We start from the raw sequence: 21,938 nt of genomic DNA, 5'->3' as shown, positions 1-21,938 counted from the left end.
GCCACAACAACTCTACAAGTGTATATGGATGTTCGAGAAAACTTTTAAAGAGACAGAGAAGTAATACCGACCAAAATGGTCATGACTTTGTCTATGGAAGAATTTAGGGGAGTGTGCAAAGAAAGTTCAAACATCCGTTGGGCAGTACAACAATTACGTCATTTAAATCTAAGTTAAAAAGAATGTATATAAATGAACATGCAAAATTATTCGTTTCCTTTCTCCTTGCCGAAATCATATACAGTTACTGCCCCACCCTTCCTGTGTGTTTGCTGGTGTTTGTTGATGCTGTGTGTGCATTTTTTCATTCAATGTTATTATCATTCAATGTACTGGGAAGTACTACTCACAAGTTTTTAATAATTTTTTTTGTGGTTTCCAATTTTCTCTGATATTATTCATCATTTCTGTACATATTGTATATATATATCATTTTTTATGCTGAGAAAATAAATAAATTGAACTGAAACTGCACTGATGAGCACCAACAATGGTAAGTGAAAGTAGCATAACTAATTCAAGTAGGGTAGTAAGAGATATGGGAATTGGGCTCAACTTTGTTAGTTCCGAAGTTTATCCTGCTTTTTCAACAAACCCATTAAAATGGTCTAATGATGATTTTATCATTTCCAATCCCAAGGCAGGCAGAGGAAAAAAGATATGACGCTTCACTGCACGTTCAAAAATTTAAAAAAAATCTAAATTCAGCTGTCAAGAATAAATTCAAACATCTTGATCAAGCTAAGCGTAGGCATCATATTGGCGATTCACCAGAAATCATAGGAAACCAACCTGAAAATTCAAAATATGGAGCTTGAAGAACAGGGTAGCTCTAACGTTGGTTGGGATATCCCAGTCCCTTCCCATCAGAAGGGCCCTGGTAGAGCTTATGTGTTGAGACATACTCTTCCAATTCATGTCATTTAAGAGTGTGAAATTCAAAGGCCTTACCAGTGAACTATATCTTATACAGGTTCACAGGTTCTTAATCTTGTCCATGCAACATGGGAATGTATCAATTGTATGGACTGTCTAACGTCCCATGAAATAGATTGCTGCAACTGTCTCAATGGGAGGACTGGGATCAGTCTTAAAGGGAAAGACATTTAATGACTTTACAGAATGTTTATTTTCACTAGCTTACAATGAAGATAAAGCAACTGCTCATAATAGCAAAGCGTATGACTCTTACTTTCTTTCAAATCACCTTGTTAGTAAGGGGCCAAGTTATCATGATGTGAACGGAGGTAAAATTATAGAACTACTGACTCTAAAATTGCTTTCCGATGGGATTGGCAAAACTACCCAGAACATTTGACATTGAAGAACTGAAAAAAGGGTTCATTTCTCTCCTCTTCATGAAACATACTAACAGGTAGCTCTCCTACCAGACAAAAAAAACAAAAAAACTATGATACAGGCTCGATGATGAAAAATGTACTGCGTAAGTTCAATTAATGATATGATACCATGATCACGGATTAAATTTTCTATTTTCAAAAAGAAATCGTGCAGTATTGTGAAAGTAATGTTGAAATATTCATGAATAGTTGCTAAGATTTGTAGCATTTGGGGTAAATTTTGACAAAGAAACAATCTTCCCAAACTCTTTATTTGACACAACCTGAAAAGCTCTTCCAACACATCATCCACTCTACATTGAATACTACGTGACCCAGCAATTGGAAGTAGTAGAATCAGCCTAATATTGGAATACATCACATAGGGAAAGTGTTAACAACCGTAAGCCTTGCATCAAGTATTGAGATGATCAATGGAATTTACATAACTACTGGAAACAACCAGAGCAATTGACCTAATGGACATTCCAGTAATTGAACTATATTCACTTTTACAGCAAGGGTAATGTCTAAACTCTTTTTTGAACCTAGAACAATACAGTTTATCTACAAGGTCAAATGATAGACAAGTATATTGATGATATAATAGAGAAGCGCTATGCGATTGAGATTAATGGGGTAAAGGATGCAGTGGATGTATCGGGTGCTAGACTGAAGCCAAGACTGGGGGCAGGGATCATGATGATGTTTCTTTGTTTTATGAGGAAAGTGAGGTAGAGGTGGATAATAGGAATGGGAGGCATTGGAGTATAGGGGGGAGTGTGGGTGGAGTAGGAGGAGAAGTGTGTGTGGAGTTGGAGGAGGAAGTGTAATAGTTAGGGGCAGTGGAGTGATGATGGACCGGGCACCCCCTCTACAACTGAACTGGCCACCTGCCTTTTTGTTGAAAGGAAGAAGAAGGAGTATCCGTCACTTCTCAGCGTCATTTTCAAGAGGCTCCTCCAAGCCAGGGGAGGAAGCGGAGTAAGTTACACATACTACTTTACTCGGTTTCCATGTTTGGATAGCTTACAACAGTACTTTTTATTTTCTCATTAAAATTTTCTTTGTCTTTCAATCCACAGTGCTACGCAGTTGGTCGCAGCTCTTGTTGCGGACCAGGTCGTTGACGCCTTCCCTCACCTTTCTCTTGCCTTTTCCATGGACTGTCGCCGCTTCACCCGCATTGAGTCTGACCCTCTGGCCAGGATGATGGTGGAAGCTGTTGACTTTCAACGGTCCGATGTGACTCTTGCCACGATGCTCAGCCTTACTAACATCACGCCAGGTGCCAAGTCAGCTACATAGGGACATATCATTCAGCATCAGAAAGCATCACCATACCTGAAGAGAGCTTAATATAGATTTATCACCCCCCCTGTTACATCATGAAATAAGCTGAAAAAAAGCATAAAGGCAATCATCTCTCTGTATTGAATTACATATAAAATGGAAGCACTCACCATCACTTTTTCATAATACTGTATGAATCATTCACAGAGGCACATCAATTTTACCTATACCGTACTACGATTTGAAATTCCTGGAGAGTTTTGAGAAAGTGTTGAGAAGGTTATCAGCAGCAATTCCTGAGGTTGATCTCCCAGCCATAACTTCTTCTTCCCAATGTTTGATATGAGATTTTAGATCTTGATTATCTTTGAATTCTTCCATCATTCTATCTTTGATATGCTGCCACATCCATACTCTCATCTGACGTTGTCTTTTCGTGATGAACTCCCCAGATTCTGTCATGATACCTCGGTATTCCTCCATCGTATCCCAAGCCTTACTCAGACCATCACCAGTTTTGGATGAAACCTGCTTTACCTGCATTAATTATTTCAAAGAAAATCGTTAAATAAATAGTTTTAATAAGAAATGAACACACTGCTCAAGTGTCATGTTTGATATTCTAATTCACATGCATGTATAAAAGCAAATTTCAAGGCTGTGCATTAAGTTACCAGAACCCACAAAATATTTTCTGGCGACGATCGGTGAAATAAAGAATTGAATATGAAATGCAATGTTACCAAACGCTGAATATTCGCCTCTTTAAGATCCCCCTCTATATTTAACAAGTGGAACGCCTCTGGCAGTCTCGCCTGCATTGCGCGATTCAATGTAGCAGCAGTGCTCACTTTGTAAAAACAATTATTGAATAATTATCCACAAAAGAAACATTCATATGATATTATGTTCATTTACCCAAAATGACCTTTGACCTTGATCATGTGTCCTAAGACATGTGCAAAATAACCAGTGATACTTGATTACCCTTATATCTATGTTTCATGAACGAGATCAATAACCTTTCAAAGATGCGGAGGCAATTCAACAAATACACCCAGCATGGCCAAAGTTCACTGACCTTAAATGACATTTGATCTTGGTCATGTGACCTAAAACTCGCACAGGATGTATAGGGATACATGGTTGCTCTTGTGTCCAAGATTCATAAACTATATCCATAAATATTTATGATGACAATTCCACATATACACCCATGGCCAAAGTTTGTTGACCCTAAATGACATTTGACCTTGGTCATGTAACCTGAAACTCGCACAGTATGTTCAAAGAAATTTGATTGCTTTTATGTTTCATGAACTAGATCCATAAACTTTAAAAGTTATGAAAATTCAACAAATCCCCCAAACGTGACCAGAGTTCATTGACCCTAAAAGATTTTCTACCTTAGTCATGTGACCTGAAACTCAGGCAGAATCTTCAGTGATACACCATTACCCTTATGTCCAAGTTTCATGAACTAGATCCATAAACTTTCAAAGTTACATCAACATTTCAAAAACTTAATCTTGGTAAAGATTTCTAAATTGATCCCCCCAACATGCTCTAAGTTCATTGACCCTAAATGACCTTTGATCTTGGTCTTGTGACCTGAAACTAAGACATGATTTTAAGCGATACTTGATAACCCTTACGCCCAAGTTCAATGTTTCATTGATTAACTGATGAGCTTTATTTCTTTTCATCTGTTTGCCTACGGTAACTAAAGATTGGAAGAAATCACATATGGGACTGGTAAACACTTTACTAACACAGATATCTAATGGGACTAGAGTGAAATTTCAGAACAGATTAATGGTACCTTTGAAGAGTCTTAGAAGGTGAAGAAATAAAATATTATCATTGGTTTTAACATATTTTGTGAATATCATACTAATTATTAACATACATAAAAATCAAGTTAAAAATTATTCGCCCGGAGGTCAAACTCAAGTTTAAAGTAAAGGTCAAAGGTCACCTTATAAATTGCTCCAATACATTATTTTGTCGTGATGGTGCAGGAACGCCCCTAGCACCACACTTACATGCACTGCATGCGTGCAGAAACGCCCTTAATAGTGCGCATATGGGCATTGAGCAAGGGCTTTTAGCCCAGATGGGGTGCGCGGGAGTGTGGTGCGAAGGGCATTCCTGCACCGACATGACGCATTTGATGCATGTTTTGGATTCCCCTCTGAATTTCCTTTTGAATGGTACAAGTTTCATGAAAATTTGTCAACTCATACGACGCATTGGCCATTGAAAGTTGAATGTCACGCCCATTCTTGTCAAATTAAGCAGAAAAGAGCGGGCTGTACCACGAGAACCGACAGACCGTTTTGACTATTTTTTTGTGTGTGCTTGGCCCATAGAAAATTTTATGTGTAATGAATTTCAACAAATTCTGAGAATAAAGGGTGCAAACTTGCATATTCCTTTCGGTAAATTGGCATAGAATGACCCAATAACAATATTAATCATACTCATCTCAGGATATCATTCTGGTTTACTGCCAATAACCTTCAACTGCTCATGTGCAAATTGTAAATGTTTTTGTACCAGTAGTTCATATACATGTATAGAAATACACAGAACAGCTTCAAACTCTCCGTGTGAGCACTGGAGGGATATGCCTATAGCATATCAAAGCATAAAAATAATTCCCTAACGGAGTTAAATTTTTGTTTATGGAACTTTTAATAGCACCGACGATCTCTGATCTTAGCGGAGGAAGGATAAAAGAGAGACATGAAAGAGAGATGGAAACCACCACTGAGAGCTCTATCAATAACTGGTGATGATAGATCAAACTGTTTCCATATTGTGAGTGGTGATCCATAGTCATTTCTATCATTACTAATGTGCAAGTAACTTGTTATTGATATTGGTGAAGCGTCGTGGTGAAGCGGTTCTGACTCTCACCTTGTAATCAGAGGGTCGTGTGTTCGAATCCCACCATGGCCTAGCGTCCTTTGGCAATGGGTACCCGATAGGATGCGAAAGCCTATGTAGTATGCCTAGCAATTGAGTCTTGGAACTCTTGTTGGAATGCTCCCTAGGGAGGGAGAAGGTGCATACATCGTATGCGGGCATGCAAGGATCCGATGACCGGGGTAATAATGTATCTGTAAAGCGCTCAGAGACGTCGTTCCGATGTGTTAAGCGCTATATAAATGCGGAATATTATTATTATCCACTGCTGTAAAAGGCTGGCGATCTAAAGCTAGGGCAATGATATCCAAGTTTAGATGTGCATAGAGAATTTTAAGGCTTGGTCCCACTGCACTTACAGATGCAGAGAGGATGTAAAAAGGATAAGAATCTTGCCATCTGTTGGGAAACGTTACATGTATGTATCCGCTGTGTACTCTTTGCATATGTGTTTCACATGCTCTATATCCATCGAGCATCTGTGATGTCATTGTTCGCCCATTTTGTCCATTGTCTGGAGCCAACCTGAAATTTTGCTTGTACGCTGTATCCGTTATGAATACCTTTTGTGTCAGTCGGCCAGTGGGACCAGACCTTTAGTGTATTGTTATATACACATTACAAGAACTATTTCAGCTAATGAAAGTTAACAGTTTCTCTGACCCATATAAATAAGGCCTTACAATATGATATAGAATCAATTTGATAGAAACGGTGGCACCATGGGAATATTTGGAAGGAATGAAGGATGCCAGCTAAAAGACAACATACCTTAGGAGTCCATAATGAAGATCTCTTGTACATGAGTTTGACAGCGCTGGTATACTCACTCCTCATCCTACGGGCTGGTATAAGAAGTTCACCATCAGCTTTATTGATGAGGATAAAATCTGCTCTCTCTACGATACCTTTCTTCAAACCTTGGAGCTCATCACCGCCAGCAGGTGGAATCAGAAGAACTAACATGTCAACCATGTCGGCAACGACATACTCCGATTGACCAACACCTGAAATGAATGAGAATAATTATTTTGTCAACCATACTGTCAGCAACAACATACTCCGATTGACCAACACCTGAAATGAATGAGAAATAATTATTTTGTCAACCATACTGTCATCAACAACATACTCTGATTGACCAACAACTGAAATGAATGAGAATAATTATTTTGTCAACCATACTGTCATCAACAACATACTCTGATTGACCAACAACTGAAATGAATGAGAATAATTATTTTGTCAACCATACTGTCAGCAACAACATACTCCGATTGACCAACACCTGAAATGAATGAGAATAATTATTTTGTCAACCATACTGTCAGCAACATACTCCGATTGACCAACACCTGAAATGAATGAGAATAATTATTTTGTCAACCATACTGTCAGCAACAACATACTCTGATTGACCAACACCTGAAATGAATGAGAATAATTATTTTGTCAACCATACTGTCAGCAACATACTCTGATTGACCAACACCTGAAATGAATGAGAATAATTATTTTGTCAACCATACTGTCAGCAACAACATACTCTGATTGACCAACAACTGAAATGAATGAGAATAATTATTTTGTCAACCATACTGTCAGCAACAACATACTCCGATTGACCAACACCTGAAATGAATGAGAATAATTATTTTGTCAACCATACTGTCAGCAACAACATACTCCGATTGACCAACACCTGAAATAAATGAGAATAATTATTTTGTCAACCATACTGTCAGCAACGACATACTCCGATTGACCAACACCTGAAATGAATGAGAATGATTATTTTGTCAACCATACTGTCAGCAACAACATACTCCGATTGACCAACAACTGAAATGAATGAGAATAATTATTTTGTCAACCATACTGTCAGCAACAACATACTCTGATTGACCAACAACTGAAATGAATGAGAATAATTATTTTGTTAACCATACTGTCAGCAACAACATACTCTGATTGACCAACAACTGAAATGAATGAGAATAATTATTTTGTCAACCATACTGTCAGCAACAACATACTCTGATTGACCAACACCTGAAATGAATGAGAATAATTATTTTGTCAACCATACTGTCAGCAACAACATACTCTGATTGACCAACACCTGAATTGAATGAGAATAATTATTTTGTCAACCATACTGTCAGCAACAACATACTCCGATTGACCAACACCTGAAATGAATGAGAATAATTATTTTGTCAACCATACTGTCAGCACCAACATACTCTGATTGACCAACACCTGAAATGAAAGAGAATAATTATTTTGTCAACCATACTGTCAGCAACAACATACTCTGATTGACCAACACCTGAAATGAATGAGAATAATTATTTTGTCAACCATACTGTCAGCAACAACATACTCTGATTGACCAACACCTGAAATGAAAGAGAATAATTATTTTGTCAACCATACTGTCAGCAACAACATACTCTGATTGACCAACACCTGAAATGAATGAGAATAATTATTTTGTCAACCATACTGTCAGCAACAACATACTCTGATTGACCAACACCTGAAATGAAAGAGAATAATTATTTTGTCAACCATACTGTCAGCAACAACATACTCTGATTGACCAACAACTGAAATGAATGAGAATAATTATTTTGTCAACCATACTGTCAGCAACATACTCTGATTGACCAACAACTGAAATGAATGAGAATAATTATTTTGTCAACCATACTGTCAGCAACAACATACTCTGATTGACCAACACCTGAAATGAAAGAGAATAATTATTTTGTCAACCATACTGTCAGCAACAACATACTCTGATTGACCAACACCTGAAATGAATGAGAATAATTATTTTGTCAACCATACTGTCAGCAACAACATACTCTGATTGACCAACACCTGAATTGAATGAGAATAATTATTTTGTCAACCATACTGTCAGCAACAACATACTCTGATTGACCAACACCTGAAATGAATGAGAATAATTATTTTGTCAACCATACTGTCAGCAACAGCATACTCCGATTGACTATTAGAATATGAATTATTTTTTCTTTGTAGAATAAAGAAGACAGACTACAAAATGGTAGTATTGAACATTAAAATTAGATTTTAAAAAGGGTCCTAAACACCAAGTGTCTACTGAAAAGACTACTAGGATGTGAAATAGGCCCAAAACGAACAATAACAACATAAAATGGGAAAAAGGACAGATAAAAAAATAAAGAAAAAAAGAGGGGATGGAAAGACTTCCATTTGTCCCCTCGACTAAATACTAAATTTCTACAACGAAACCCTCCTCTTCTGTTCTATATTTTTTATTTGTTCTACTTACTTCCTTTCAACCTCTCAAACAGTCTCCGATGAATCTCCAATTAAAATCTAAGATATATGTCAGATAAACACTTTCCATATTCCCCCCTCCCCAATTTTAGTGGCTCGGGGACACATGGAAGTCTTGCCAGGAAAGTACATGAAAAATTAATGACATTATTTATTGCCTATTTTATAATTGATTACAATTACTATCAATTACAGATACATGCATATTACAGACCATTTTCTATGCTAATCTGTATTCAAGTGGAACGCCTCTTCTTCTTCTTCCAGACTAAGTGCTGCTTCAAGGTGATGAAGATAAGCGCACTGGTTGAGTGTGTATGTGTGGAACTTTTCACATATTGTTATTTCATAATAAATTAAGCTCTTGTTCTTGTAGTGCATATATACACAAGTACAAAGTAAAAACATTCTTGTTTGTGGTGTTTACTTCTGCATCCCACTCAAGAAGGCCTTGAAGGCATCAACAGATGGGTAATGTGCTGGATCCTGTTGGAGGTTGTTCCAGTCCTTACAGGTTCTTGGCAAGAAGGAAGAAGCACAGGCCTGACTGCTGCAATGGGGTGTCCTAAATCGAGATCTGTGTCCCCTAGTTGTTGTTGACAGCTCACTGAGGAAGGACTACCAGGTAACTCTAACTCTATATAGCAGCAGTGCTGACTTTGAAAACAACTATGATTCTCAAGGTCAAGTCAATCTTCTAGTTCAATTGCCATAATAATCCATATCATGATTGTGGGCATTAATGGCCTTAGACTAGACAAGTAAAATAGTGACTTATACCTTTATATCTTTCATACATCAAATTGACTCATTACATAAATACACACCTATCGTTTCCACAATGATGACATCATAGCCAGCTGCTTCACATAGTAATATAGTATCATTGGTATTTCTTGTCACACCTCCTAGTGTTCCAGCTGATGGTGATGCTCTGATGTAAGCATTGGGATCCCTTGAAAGCTCTGTCATCCTGGTCTTATCACCAAGGAGAGAACCTAGGAGGGGACAATCGTTACACAGACCATGAAATAAAAGTGATTGAGGAACATGGATATGGTGGTGCACTTGATTGCTAGAAAGCTTGAATGCTTGTAGCAAACAACCAGAGGACTGGCAGCTTCAGGTCCTTTACAAGGGACCTGCTAATCAGGATAAACCAATGAGCCCGAGTCACCAATTGCAAACCCACTGCTCTGCCAAACTGAGCTAATACACACTTACATGTAGTATGTGACATATTCTATCATGGCAGGCAGGTTAGAATTCTTTTGGTGGAAAATTGTTTCAAAATCTTACCAGTTGCTCCTCATTTGTGGAGTTGATGGAGAGCATTCTGATTTCTTATGTGTTGTTTTCTGAAGAGATTCTGATGAAATGAAGCAATGGGCTCCACCCTCTCCAGAGCTACAAGAAGTGTATGGCTCATTGGCACTCTACCATATCCATTCATTGCATTCTAGATATTCTTATAAGAATCTGTGGCCAGCTTGTGAATATTCAGCTATTGTGATCTACCGATCTAGTACCAGATATTAAGAATGAAAATTCTTTGTCCTACCCTCCCCCTACTAAATGGGAATAAGTGAGTCATCTTGTACCAACATACCAGACATGAATGAGTGTGTTGTGTGCCATTTCATGATTTGAGTTCAATCAAACTGTAAACCAACTCAAACAAATGAAGCCCAACTCAAACTAAGCGGCCAGCATCGCTTGATAACAAAATACTTTTCAAAGCTTTTGATAATATATAAATATTGACCAATGTGTGGTACATTACCTATTAAACACTGTACTCAAAGTCAATTACAGTACACAGATAAAATGCATACATGCATTTTTATCTTTTATCTGTGTACTGTAATTGATGTTAATTTGATACAAAGATTAAATACATGCTGTAAGATTTTGCACATCAATAGTCATAGAGAACTTTCTGCACACAAGGTGGTTAAAATGATATCCCTTTTTCCTACCCCCCCCCCTCCTCAGAGACTAAAATAATGTTAAACTTGTTACATTGGACAATCAAACGTAATTGTCTTGAACCAATATAGTCCAATTGTTGTTAAGTTTTGATATTTAAATAGCTTGTTCTGGGAAAAGAAACAAAAATTGTTGATTATTTCTTAAAGAGAGGACAAGATCACACCTCCAGTAATAGATGATGAAGGATCAACAGCAAGGACAGCTACACGGTGACCCTCACCAGTCAATTTCTTTCCTATTGCTTCAATGAAAGTAGACTTTCCAGCCCCTGGGGGACCTGTCAATCCTGTAGGAAAAAAAAAAATGTGATTAGAATGTCTGCTTATTTTGGCTCTCTGTTTATTCTGTTTTCAAATAATGCCTCCTATTAAAGGGCAGCGTTTTCCCAAAAGTAAATTTTCATTTTAAATAATGACACATTCTGTTTACCGTAAGTAACGGTCTATTAACCGCACCTTTTTCTCGGCGGGATAGAAGCAAAAGTCGGGGGTGCAGTTTATCCACGGTGACGGGTCTGAGCCAGCCCGTCGTAACCCCTCCCGAACACGTAAGACGTCTGCCATTTCACAACACTTCAAGTGGCCGGGCGTAGCCGCCCAGGGCAATGTCGTTTAGAGGGGTATGAGCCGCGCCAAAAGTGAGAAGTGATTATTACGATCTTAATCAAATAAACAAGCGCACCCACCTTCATGACACTAATTTCGACTTTATTCTCGATTTAAAGCAGCAAAGTTCCCTGGCTAAGTTCAAAGAGACGCCAAGCATACTCGGTAATATATTGTCACAGCTGAGCGAGAGTTGAGTGAGCTGAGCTAGCTTGCGTTGTATTGTGGTTATAGTGCGACTAAAGCTGGCGCTATTCATTTTAACCCTCGATCCCCTCCAAAGTCCCGTTTCGCGCCAGCTTATTTTTTCTTTCCCGTTTGCTTTTCATAAGATACCATGTACACCACGCAACGAGAGAGACGGCACGAAGCCGTCAAAACAACTGTAAAAAATGCCAATTTCTTTGTTTCTTGAACCTTTTTGTAATCCCGTATCCAAAATTCATGCTAAGACATCGAATGCTAGACAAATTCTGAAAGTGATTGTGAGTTTGTGATGCAAGAAATGTGAATGTTTCTTCCTCCTACGGCGGGAAAGACACAGATCATTATTTGATAAGATGTACTGGTACCGTATCATAGTTTGCAATGTACAAGAATGGCAGTGCTGTGTGTGTGCACTGTGACTGTGAGGTAAGTGAGTGTGTAAGTGGCCAATATTGTCGGGACCTTTCTTTCTTGCTAACATTTGTTGATGAATTGATCAAGAACAGCAGATTTCCGCATACCGGTAATCTCTTTGGATACTTTGAAATCTTTATTAAACTTAGTTTTTGTTTCTTCGTACCTCAAATATGCATGTAAATGTGAGATGGATTTTTTTTCTTTCTTTTAGTCCAAAGTTGGGGGTGCGGTTAATCCACGGGTGCGGTTTATAGTCCGTTACTTACGGTAAGCTCAAATTAGTAATTACACGTGCAACAAACTAAACTCTGATTTCTCTTCATAGTGACCCTTTTCATATTAATTTGGATATCTGTACTGTAATTTATCAGAATTGAATTTAAAATATTGAATCTTGAATCAGAAGAGAATCAACATGTACCTAATATTCAAAATGTAAACCAAACAGATTTCAGTCCTTAGTGGCTTGAATAATTTCAGTTTGAAGTGAACCAGATACATGTACATGTAATGCAGTCAAACTACTTGATAGTTTGGTGTATTTTTTCCCTCCCTTTATTTCATCAATAATAATAAGTGTTAAGGCTCGGAAAACATTTCTTGAAAGATGGTGCTTGATAAATGCCTATTAAATGCTGTAGAAGGAGATAGTATGTATTTGCAAGATCAAGTGAACCTCATCCCTGAGCACCCCTTTTTTCAATCTATTTCCTTGTTTTTATACATTTGTTTCAAGTTTAAAGAAACATTTACTATCTTAGATTAGAAACTACATCCATTCGACTGTTCTCATACTGTTCAAATATTAGTGGAAACCACATCACACCAAAATTAAGTATATTCTGGTCAGTTTTCAACACAATGATTCTTTTTGGGTCTACTTTACTCATGACACTAATCTCATTACAATGGTGTATTACATGATCAACGTACATATTATTACCATAATCATTTAGCTTTGGTCAGATATCCAGTAACAGTGCAACATTTTTTTTCTTCAAATTCATAAGTTGATACATTCTTATGATTCTACCCTACATATTTTTTTTCCCATTTATTTCTATTATCTTATTTCATTATTTATTTTATTTTCATTTTCATTTTTTTTTTGGGGGGGGGAGGGGGATGGAAGGGATATTCAATGAAGTACGTACCTATCCTAAATGAGGATGGGATTCCTCTGTTCTTCAGCTGAACCCCTCTTAGATGATCTAGAACTGTTCTCAGTAAGATTTGGGCTTGTCTCTTACCCTTTTTATGTGTTGCCTCAACAAGGGTTATAGCTCTAGCCAATGCCCATCTCTCACCAGTCAATAATGCCTTACTCAATTTATGGGCATAGCTCTCTTCCCTCTTTACATCATCTTCAAGAACAGATTGTGTACAGTAGTTATTTATTAACTCATGAAGATGATCTCCTGATGATCCTAAAAGATGTTGTGTAGATTTCTCTTGGAAGCTTTTGACGCATGATGAAGAGAATCGACACTGCACTGAGTGAGGGACTAAAAATAAAACTGAGGATTGAAAGTTTTTCCTTGCATTTAATAGTTCTTGGTGAAATGGAAGTGAAGTTGAGAAGTCTCTTCTTGGTATACAGAAAGATGGTCCGTTCAAGGGATTCACATTACTTTCATTTATGAGACCTTGATGCACTCGGTCAAGAGAATCACTTTGAATAGTCTGAACACATCTTACAGTGCTAGAGGATTGCAGGACACTGTTTCTGAGATTTATCTGGCAAGAACGACAGATTGCAGCCATTTTCCAATGATCTATGGATTTCAGCCTCTGGAACAAAGCCCTCATTACGAGACAGATTATGCTTCTTTGTTGATTAATCAATCAGGAAACCTGACAAAAGGAAAAAAAATAATATAAAATATAAAGTAGATGGATTCTTGACTACACAGTCGAAATATATGCCTTTGCCATTGCAAGACGCATGAACATATAACAATAACTTGTGACGTTTAAATAAAGAACCCCCCCTCCCATAATCACATCAAAGTCACACCCAAAATAAGCCAAGTTTATCCCTCAAACTGTGAACACAAAAATACAAACTCATGAACAGAAACATCTCTGTGACATTTTACAGCGGAGTCTAATAAAATCTGCTGTCACATATGAGACTTGAGACAAGTTCGAAGGTGTATCATCAAGGGTTTAAATTCAGGTGTATGATGACCCCTGTAACATTTGACTTCATGACCCTAAAATCAAATCAGATTTTCATAGACTTTTACCATAAAATCATATATATATATATATATATTTTTTTTAGATTGTCATAATAAAAAAGCAATTTAGAACTAACTCAGGGAGGTGGGAGCTTGATTTGCCTTTATAGCTATGTTGGTGGTCCCCCAATTAATTATGAACATGGCATCACTGGGACTGAGCATGCTACACAGTGTTTCCACTTGAGTTGATTTTCCAAAATTTGATCCAGGGAATCCAGATTATCTTTGGGAAATTTGAAGGAAATAATAAAAATTCAAGGATTTAAATTCTGGAGAATTTAAACATTTAGACTATCACAAAAATAATCAAATGTAAGGCCCAAGTTTCAAAATTCATATTATTTGCCTAATTATGATTGCTCTCAAATAAATTATCTCATGCTCCACACAGGCATCTGATTTTGTCCCCAAATAAAGACAGAATTAGGAACACTCATAAATGCAAGTGACACGAATGCGACCGCGAAGCGGGCCAAAGCTCTCTGGGTTAAGTTGTTGCATGCTTTTAGACTGCAGAGAAAAAATGAGGCTGACAAATTAATGTACATTACATTGTCAGACCTAGATCTAATTAAGTTTAATTAACATTCTATCATTCACCGCATCCACCGACTCCACAACACCCGTTATTTAAAACTTAATGTGCTAAAGTTTATGTTCCCGATATTGTATTGATCTAATTTAGAGTAATATTTAGCCCATATAGTTCTACTACTACTAGGCCCTACTAGCTTCAAAATGAGAATCTGAGATATTCTTACAAAGTTATATCTTACTCAATAAATTTGGTCAAGGTGCTGTGATGTAGCAACAATTTATCCATGGCACCATGCGGAAAACTGTTCATCCTCCACCCTTCTTGCATACCCAACTTAAGAAATGCGACCAATAAAAGCCATAAGAATTGAAAAGGCGATTTGTAAACTACAATAAGGGCAGGCTACTGCCTAGCCTATTGCCAATTGGGATGAATGAGGTGTTAAATGAAAGGTCTTGATGAGCTATAATTGATGCTATGTCTAGTCTATGAAGCAAACACCATTTCTGAGATTTATTTTTTGTAACATACCATAGGCCTACTATTTTTGTGGGTACTATTTGCTTATACTGGTTGTTGAAGTTGGCATTGGTGCTTGTGATGAAGCAAACCAGGCCAGTCCCGCGTGCGCCGCGCCTAGTCAGGAGGCTGCTAGAGAGTAAAAATCATTTACTAACGTATGCTTACTCTCCATGGAGAAAGGGATTGCGTCCCATTCATGTGCGTGTACCGCAAAAAAAAACTGAAACTTTCACCCTCAAGATTTCTACTTTCCTTCTAAAAGATCTAGCCCTAAATCATGTAAATGGGATACATCTTCATTTCTACGATATTGATTTCATTTTTAAACAATAATTCATAATAAAAACGAGAAAAATATTATGAAAAGACGGGGAAAACTTGCGCGATGTTTACGTTGCCATCTCGTTTCTTTTTGTTCTTCGCAGTTACAGACGTGAAGAACGAAAAGAAACAAGAGGGCGACGTAAACATCGCGCAAGTTTCCCCCGTATTTTCATATTTTTCTCATCGTGCTTTACCAGTGACATCGATTTTGCGAAAATAATCCGAGAGAAACGTTCCACTATTGTCTTTGTTAAAAAAACGAAAAGTTCTCTCCTTCTACCCCAGTCTCGATCGGCCATTTTGTTACGATTTTAAAAAAAAATGGCCGATCGAGACGGGGGTAGAAGGAGAGAACTTTTCGTTTTTTTGAGGTTCCAGTCTGTGCCCAGATGTCAGGAAACTGCCACTCGTTAGACCTTCATCCATATAATCGTGGTAATTGTATACTTTCTGTTTTCACAATTCATTTGGAGAAATATTTAGACCATAAATCACCCTAGTCCTGTGAGTATGGTCAAATACACGGTAAAGTTCTCTCCTTCTACCCCAGTCTTGATCGGCCATTTTGTTACGAATTTTAACAAAAATGGCCGATCGAGACGGGGGTAGAAGGAGAGAACTTTTCGTTTTTTTGAGGTTCCAGTCTGTGCCCAGATGTCAGGAAACTGCCACTCGTTAGACCTTCATCCATATAATCGTGGTAATTGTATACTTTCTGTTTTCACAATTCATTTGGAGAAATATTTAGACCATAAATCACCCTAGTCCCGTGAGTATGGTCAAATACACGGTAAGCCCCTGGGTTTTTCCCTGGGTTAGCTGCAGGCGAATCTTTTGGTGAGTGATTGTATTACCGAACGCACGCATCAGAAAATAAATTCATACGCTCAAAATTTCGCAACATCCTTCCAAAGAGAACCTGAATAGAAATTGATGAAAAATGGTCAAAAACACATTTTCAAAGTCTTAATATTCTAACAATAATAAAATATGGTCAAAACAAGGAGATATCACTCTAAATAGCTCATAAGTATTTTTGTTGTTTTCTCAACTTTTCCCATTGAAAACACACGTTCGGTAATACGATACCTTTTTCAAGTGACCAAAATACTTCACGTTCGAAGAGGGGTCCGATTAGGAGCTAAGTAATATCGTAAAAAGGAAAAACGATTTCGGCAAAATTTTCACATATTTATATTTTGTAGGCCTCGGTAGGAATTGTGTATTTATGTTAAAAGTTTGGTGAATTTTATGAGAATAATGTGTTTGATATGATTGAATTCATGAAAAGTGTTCGTTAATACGATCCACTACTATACATGATTTAGAGCTAGGGCCTAGGCCCCTAGATCTTTTTTTTTACTATTTTAGAAGGAAATTAGAAATCTCTGGCGAGTCTGGGGCGAAAGTTTCAGGTTTTTTTGCGGTACACGCAGATGAATAGGGAGAACTGCCTGGCTTCGTTTAGAGTAAGCCTACGTTAGTAAATGATTTTTACTCTCAAGAGCCGCCTGGCTAAGCCTAAGTTCACCGTCCCGAAGTTCGGGTAGGTAGCGGTAGTGAAGTGGAGCCTGCACGAACTTCGCCCGAGGTACCGGTAACTCTCTAGGAGCCTCTGGTGCCTCCTGGCTAGCCGGGCCGCCGCGGCGGAGCTGCACTGCACTGCACCGTACAAATACTACAACGTTTACAGTTTAGTCGATATGTTACTTACGACAAGCGTAACGTCTGAGTAGACTAACTTGTTAGGGCAAAAATGTTGATGAATTTCAACAAGCTTCTCTTGAATTTAAAGCATCTGACTTCGACCTGACTTCCTCATGCTAAAGTAAAGTTTTCCAGGAACCACAAAACAGATCTAACGAGTAACGTTAGTTTTCTCCATAGCTGATGCAAAGAACGTACCGGGTACCGGGTACGAATCAGGGACAACTCGGACCACGGGACAACTCGGACCGTGGGCCGAGTTGTCTCACCCGTTTCGTGATTTTTTTCCCACAAATTTGCGTCTATTTTCCCGTCATTTCGAAATTTCTTGTAAATCTTTTCTAGAGATATGGTCTGATGGTAATGTTCTTCACTTTCTATTACTTTTTTTTCGCTGAAATAAATAAAAAAGTGTAATTTTAGGCGTTTTTCGACAGCTCGCGATTCCCATAGGCGCACGTGTATTAACTATGTAGGTGCTCGGCTCGGCCCCGCTCAACAACTGACTTGATTTTGTGATCATTTCTCCTCAAGTTACCACTTTTATCGCAGAAGATGGACTTTCTTGTATTCCATTAACTCCATTTTCTCATCAAAAGGATAAAATTTGGAGTATTTGCACGATTTTCCTAAAGTTTTTCACCTTTTCTCTCTGGTCGTAAGAAGCGAACAACCGATGAACGGTCCGCTGCTCTTCATCGCAATTCTACGTAGCTCGGCCGCCTGAACTGGCGGGGTGGGATTCAGCCCGAATCCCCAATGGAAGTGGGCGTGCACTGTCAAAGAGCTGAGCTTGACTGAGTGAGAGAGTGAACTACAGCTTGAAGCTTGGCAGTGTCGTATAGGCTCTGCCTTTTTTTTTGTAAATATGTATATATATTTTTTTATTTTTTCTATATTGATTTTCCCTGGTGTAGAGCTTTAAGATTGTAATAATTTAATATGCTTTAATTTCTTTGACTGAGTATGACTGTGGTGTGGATGTTTGAGTCGCACAAAAAATACTTTTACGTGGGTGGGGGCTCGGGGCGATTTCACTCCTGCCCCCGAAATGTGAAAAAATATTCGCGTTGTAAATGTGTTGGCATGCCGGGCTGAGGGTAGCCATCAATAAAAAAAAATTATTTTGGGGGCTTAATTTTTTAATCAAATTGATTACTTTTAGGCCTTTATATATTTTTTTAAATTTAATTTTTGTTTTTTTATATTGAGTTTAAGTTGCAATAATTAATATGCTTCAATTTCTTTGACTCTGAGTGTGACTGTGGTATGGATGTTTGAGTCGCACAAAATATACTTTAACGTGGGTGGGGGCTCGGGGCGATTTCACTCCTGCCCCCGAAATGTGAAAAAATATTTGGGGTGTAGCTGTGTGGGCATGCCGGAATGAGGGTAGCCATCAGTAAAAAAATGTTTTATTTGGGGGCTTAATTTTTAATTAAATTAATTATTACTTATTTTTATTTTTTACAGGATTTAAAATAAATTGATGTAATTCATTGTGCCATTCCTTGTTTTTCCCTGATTTACTTTCTTTAATTTTATTTCTTGGTAAGGGTGGATGTCAGGCTGCCAGGGTGGAATTCAGCCGGAATTGCCAATGGAAGTGGATGTACTTGCACAGTCGTGAGCTTGGAGACTGAAGCCTTGCCCTGCAGTTGTGAATATTTTTTTCAATCAAGTTTTAGGGCCACTCGGTCTTATTCCCATCTGAAATATAATCAAGGGCGGATCCAAAATTTCCCTACAGGGCCGGAGGGCATTTTGTATAGGAATTTTTTGACAAAAGGTCTTCACTACCAAATCATAATTTTTTCCCAGGAAAAATTTGACAAGCAGTTGCCTTTTGAGTACCTCTCAAGGGGGGGGGGGGGGGCGGAATGTGCCCCCCCCCCCCGATTTGCCACTGGAACTAATGTCCATTTCATTTAGTTTGTAATTTTTTACAGGAGGAAAGAATAGAGTTAGAAGTTTTGTGTTTTGTATCTTTACCAATTATTGTTTATTCAATATAAAATGTATTTAATTTAGTATTGTTCCAAAATGCATCACTTAATCACTTAATTAACTTGTTTAAATTTTAAATGTAAACCTGAATAAAAATGAATTGTGAACTTTGAATAAATAGAAATATACATGTATATGTTATATTCTGTAAATTGTAATATTTTATTTCCATTCTTATCTTATCATTGTCTCCCTTTCTCATTATGTTCATCACTCTCATTTCAATTAAATTTATATTCTATTACTGGTATAAAAAAAGACAATACTAAACACTGATACATCGATCAATAGAAAAAACAAAGAAAACGAGGGAAAATACAAAGAAATGACAGGTACATGGAAGGGGGGGGGGGGGTAGCAACAAATCATGCTTGTCTGGGTTTTAAAAACAGGAGAAGGGTGGTCAATACGATATTGCAAAGAGCAACTATGAAGAGGGTTTTGTTTTTATCAAATAATTTTTCCAGTTCCTTTGGAGTGATGTTGTTTTTGTTTTTCTTTGAATAGAATATCACCCATTCTAGAAAACTGAAATCTGTATCTAACACTAAGTTGCCCTAGTGTTGTTTTCCAATCTATACACAACAAAAAAAGTAAGTCCCCCCTTAAACAATTTTCCGAAGAAATTGCACTTTACACATATTACAAATTAATCTGTTAAATCTTGTCCATAAACTTACATCTACTTTACAGTAAATTTACAAGATGTATCGTAAACGTCTCCTTTCAATAATGATCTTCACTACAATTACGGACAACGTCAGTAAATTTATCATTAACCTGATTTTTCTGTAAATTCTACAAAGTTTCCGTAGAAATTGCACTTTATCTGTTAAATCTTGTCCGTAAACTTACAGCTACTTTCTAGTAAATTTACAAAGATTTGTACCGTAAACCACTAAACTTGACAAGAAAAAAAAGTGTTTTCAAAAATATAAGGTCATTTAGTCCTAAATACATGTATTATTTCGATTGTGAATGATGTATTTGTTCTCCATTATTCAAGAAGAAAAATAGTAGGGTGGACATTTGATATTGTGTCCCCCTTACTATTTTTGGTAGGGGGACACGTCCCCCCCCCCCCTGGGATTTCCTCCCATGATCATCCCCATCCCTCACATCCTCGTCGCTCTCACCATCTCCATGCACCCCTCTCATCAAAGATCCTCATCCCTCTCACCATCGCCATCCCTCACCTCCTCCTCCCTCTCGTCATCTCCAAAACTCAGCTCTCTACACCAGGGAAACTCAATATAAAAATGAAATTTATATAAAAATTAAATAGGCCTAAAAATAATTATAGTTCCATTAAAAAAGTAAGACCCAATGAAACATTTTTTTTATTGATGGCTACCCTCAGCACGGCCCAGCATGCCCACACAGCTACACCCCAAATATTTTTTCACATTTCGGGGGCAGGAGTGAACCGCCCCGAGCCCCCACCCACGTAAAAGTATTTTTTGTGCGACTCAAACATCCACACCACAGTCACACTCAGTCAAAGAAATTAAAGCATATTAAATTATTACAATCTTAATTAAAGCTCTACACCAGGGAAAATCAATATAGAAAAAATAAAAATGTATATATATATCTACACAAAAAAAGGCAGAGCCTATAGAGGCTATACGACACTGCCAAGCTTCAAGCTGTAGTTCACTCTCTCACTCAGTCAAGCTCAGCTCTTTGACAGTGCACGCCCACTTCCATTGGGGATTCGGGCTGAATCCCACCCCGCCAGTTCAGGCGGCCGAGCTACGTAGAATTGCGATGAAGAGCAGCGGACCGTTCATCGGTTGTTCGCTTCTTACGACCAGAGAGAAAAGGTGAAAAACTTTAGGAAAATCGTGCAAATACTCCAAATTTTATCCTTTTGATGAGAAAATGGAGTTAATGGAATACAAGAAAGTCCATCTTCTGCGATAAAAGTGGTAACTTGAGGAGAAATGATCACAAAATCAAGTCAGTTGTTGAGCGGGGCCGAGCCGAGCACCTACACAGTTAATACACGCGCGCCTATGGGAATCGCGAGCTGTCGAAAAACGCCTAAAATTACACTTTTTTATTTATTTCAGCGAAAAAAAAGTAATAGAAAGTGAAGAACATTACCATCAGACCATATCTCTAGAAAAGATTTACAAGAAATTTCGAAATGACGGAAAAATAGACGCAAATTTGTGAAAAAAAATTATCGTAATCGGTGGGACAACTCGGCCCGCGGTCCGAGATGTCCCGTGGTCCGAGTTGTCCCGACCCCCCGGGGAAGTACGGTATACCGGTACGTCTTTATAGCTTTAATTATGTGCAAAGGCTAGCGCTGGCGCTAGTTAGTTCACGTATACTAGTCTTCAGGCACAGACCCTTAGAGGATCCTAAAACCTACTTCTCCTGTTCTGCTCTTTCCACAGCTGTATACATTGCTGATATTCAATATCTGTTGAATAGAGACAAATGGTATACAGAGACCCATTTA

General features: G+C 37.9%; 1 protein-coding gene across 5 annotated transcripts; it reads right to left on the bottom strand.

The window, feature by feature from the left end:
• Positions 1-371: 371 nt before the first annotated feature.
• On the bottom strand, positions 372-21,701 carry LOC129282509 (methylmalonic aciduria type A homolog, mitochondrial-like). 5 transcript variants are annotated; one of them, XM_064114768.1, is made up of 7 exons: positions 21,402-21,464; positions 17,466-17,852; positions 13,276-13,975; positions 11,056-11,178; positions 9,728-9,898; positions 6,336-6,571; positions 372-3,170 (listed from the first exon to the last, which is right to left on the bottom strand). In XM_064114768.1, the coding sequence occupies exons 3-7, from the start codon at positions 13,928-13,930 to the stop codon at positions 2,868-2,870; spliced, it is 1,488 nt and encodes a 495-aa protein (XP_063970838.1). In that variant the 5' UTR covers positions 13,931-13,975; positions 17,466-17,852; positions 21,402-21,464; the 3' UTR covers positions 372-2,867. The 5 variants fall into 5 exon arrangements, with proteins under 5 accessions (XP_063970838.1, XP_063970840.1, XP_063970837.1 ...); XM_064114770.1 differs by having other exon boundaries at positions 21,420-21,464; XM_064114771.1 differs by lacking the exon at positions 21,402-21,464 and adding an exon at positions 21,575-21,701 and having other exon boundaries at positions 378-3,170; positions 17,466-17,574.
• Positions 21,702-21,938: the final 237 nt, after the last annotated feature.

This window comes from Lytechinus pictus, unplaced genomic scaffold (assembly GCF_037042905.1).
Source record: "Lytechinus pictus isolate F3 Inbred unplaced genomic scaffold, Lp3.0 scaffold_20, whole genome shotgun sequence".
Taxonomy (NCBI): domain Eukaryota; kingdom Metazoa; phylum Echinodermata; class Echinoidea; order Temnopleuroida; family Toxopneustidae; genus Lytechinus; species Lytechinus pictus.
Note: the sequence above shows the minus strand (reverse complement) of the source record. Positions and strands in the feature narration are given on the sequence as shown.

What these genes read in the sequence shown, in the direction of transcription:
- LOC129282509 (XM_064114771.1), bottom strand. Translation starts at nt 13,930, where the DNA reads ATGAGGGCTTTGTTCCAGAGGCTGAAATCCATAGATCATTGGAAAATG. An exon ending in CCCATCCTCATTTAGGATAG is followed by an intron (nt 11,179 to 13,275) that starts GTACGTACTTCA and finishes TTTTTCCTACAG; the next exon opens with GATTGACAGGTCCCCCAGGG. An exon ending in CATCATTGTGGAAACGATAG is followed by an intron (nt 6,572 to 9,727) that starts GTGTGTATTTAT and finishes CATTCATTTCAG; the next exon opens with GTGTTGGTCAATCGGAGTAT.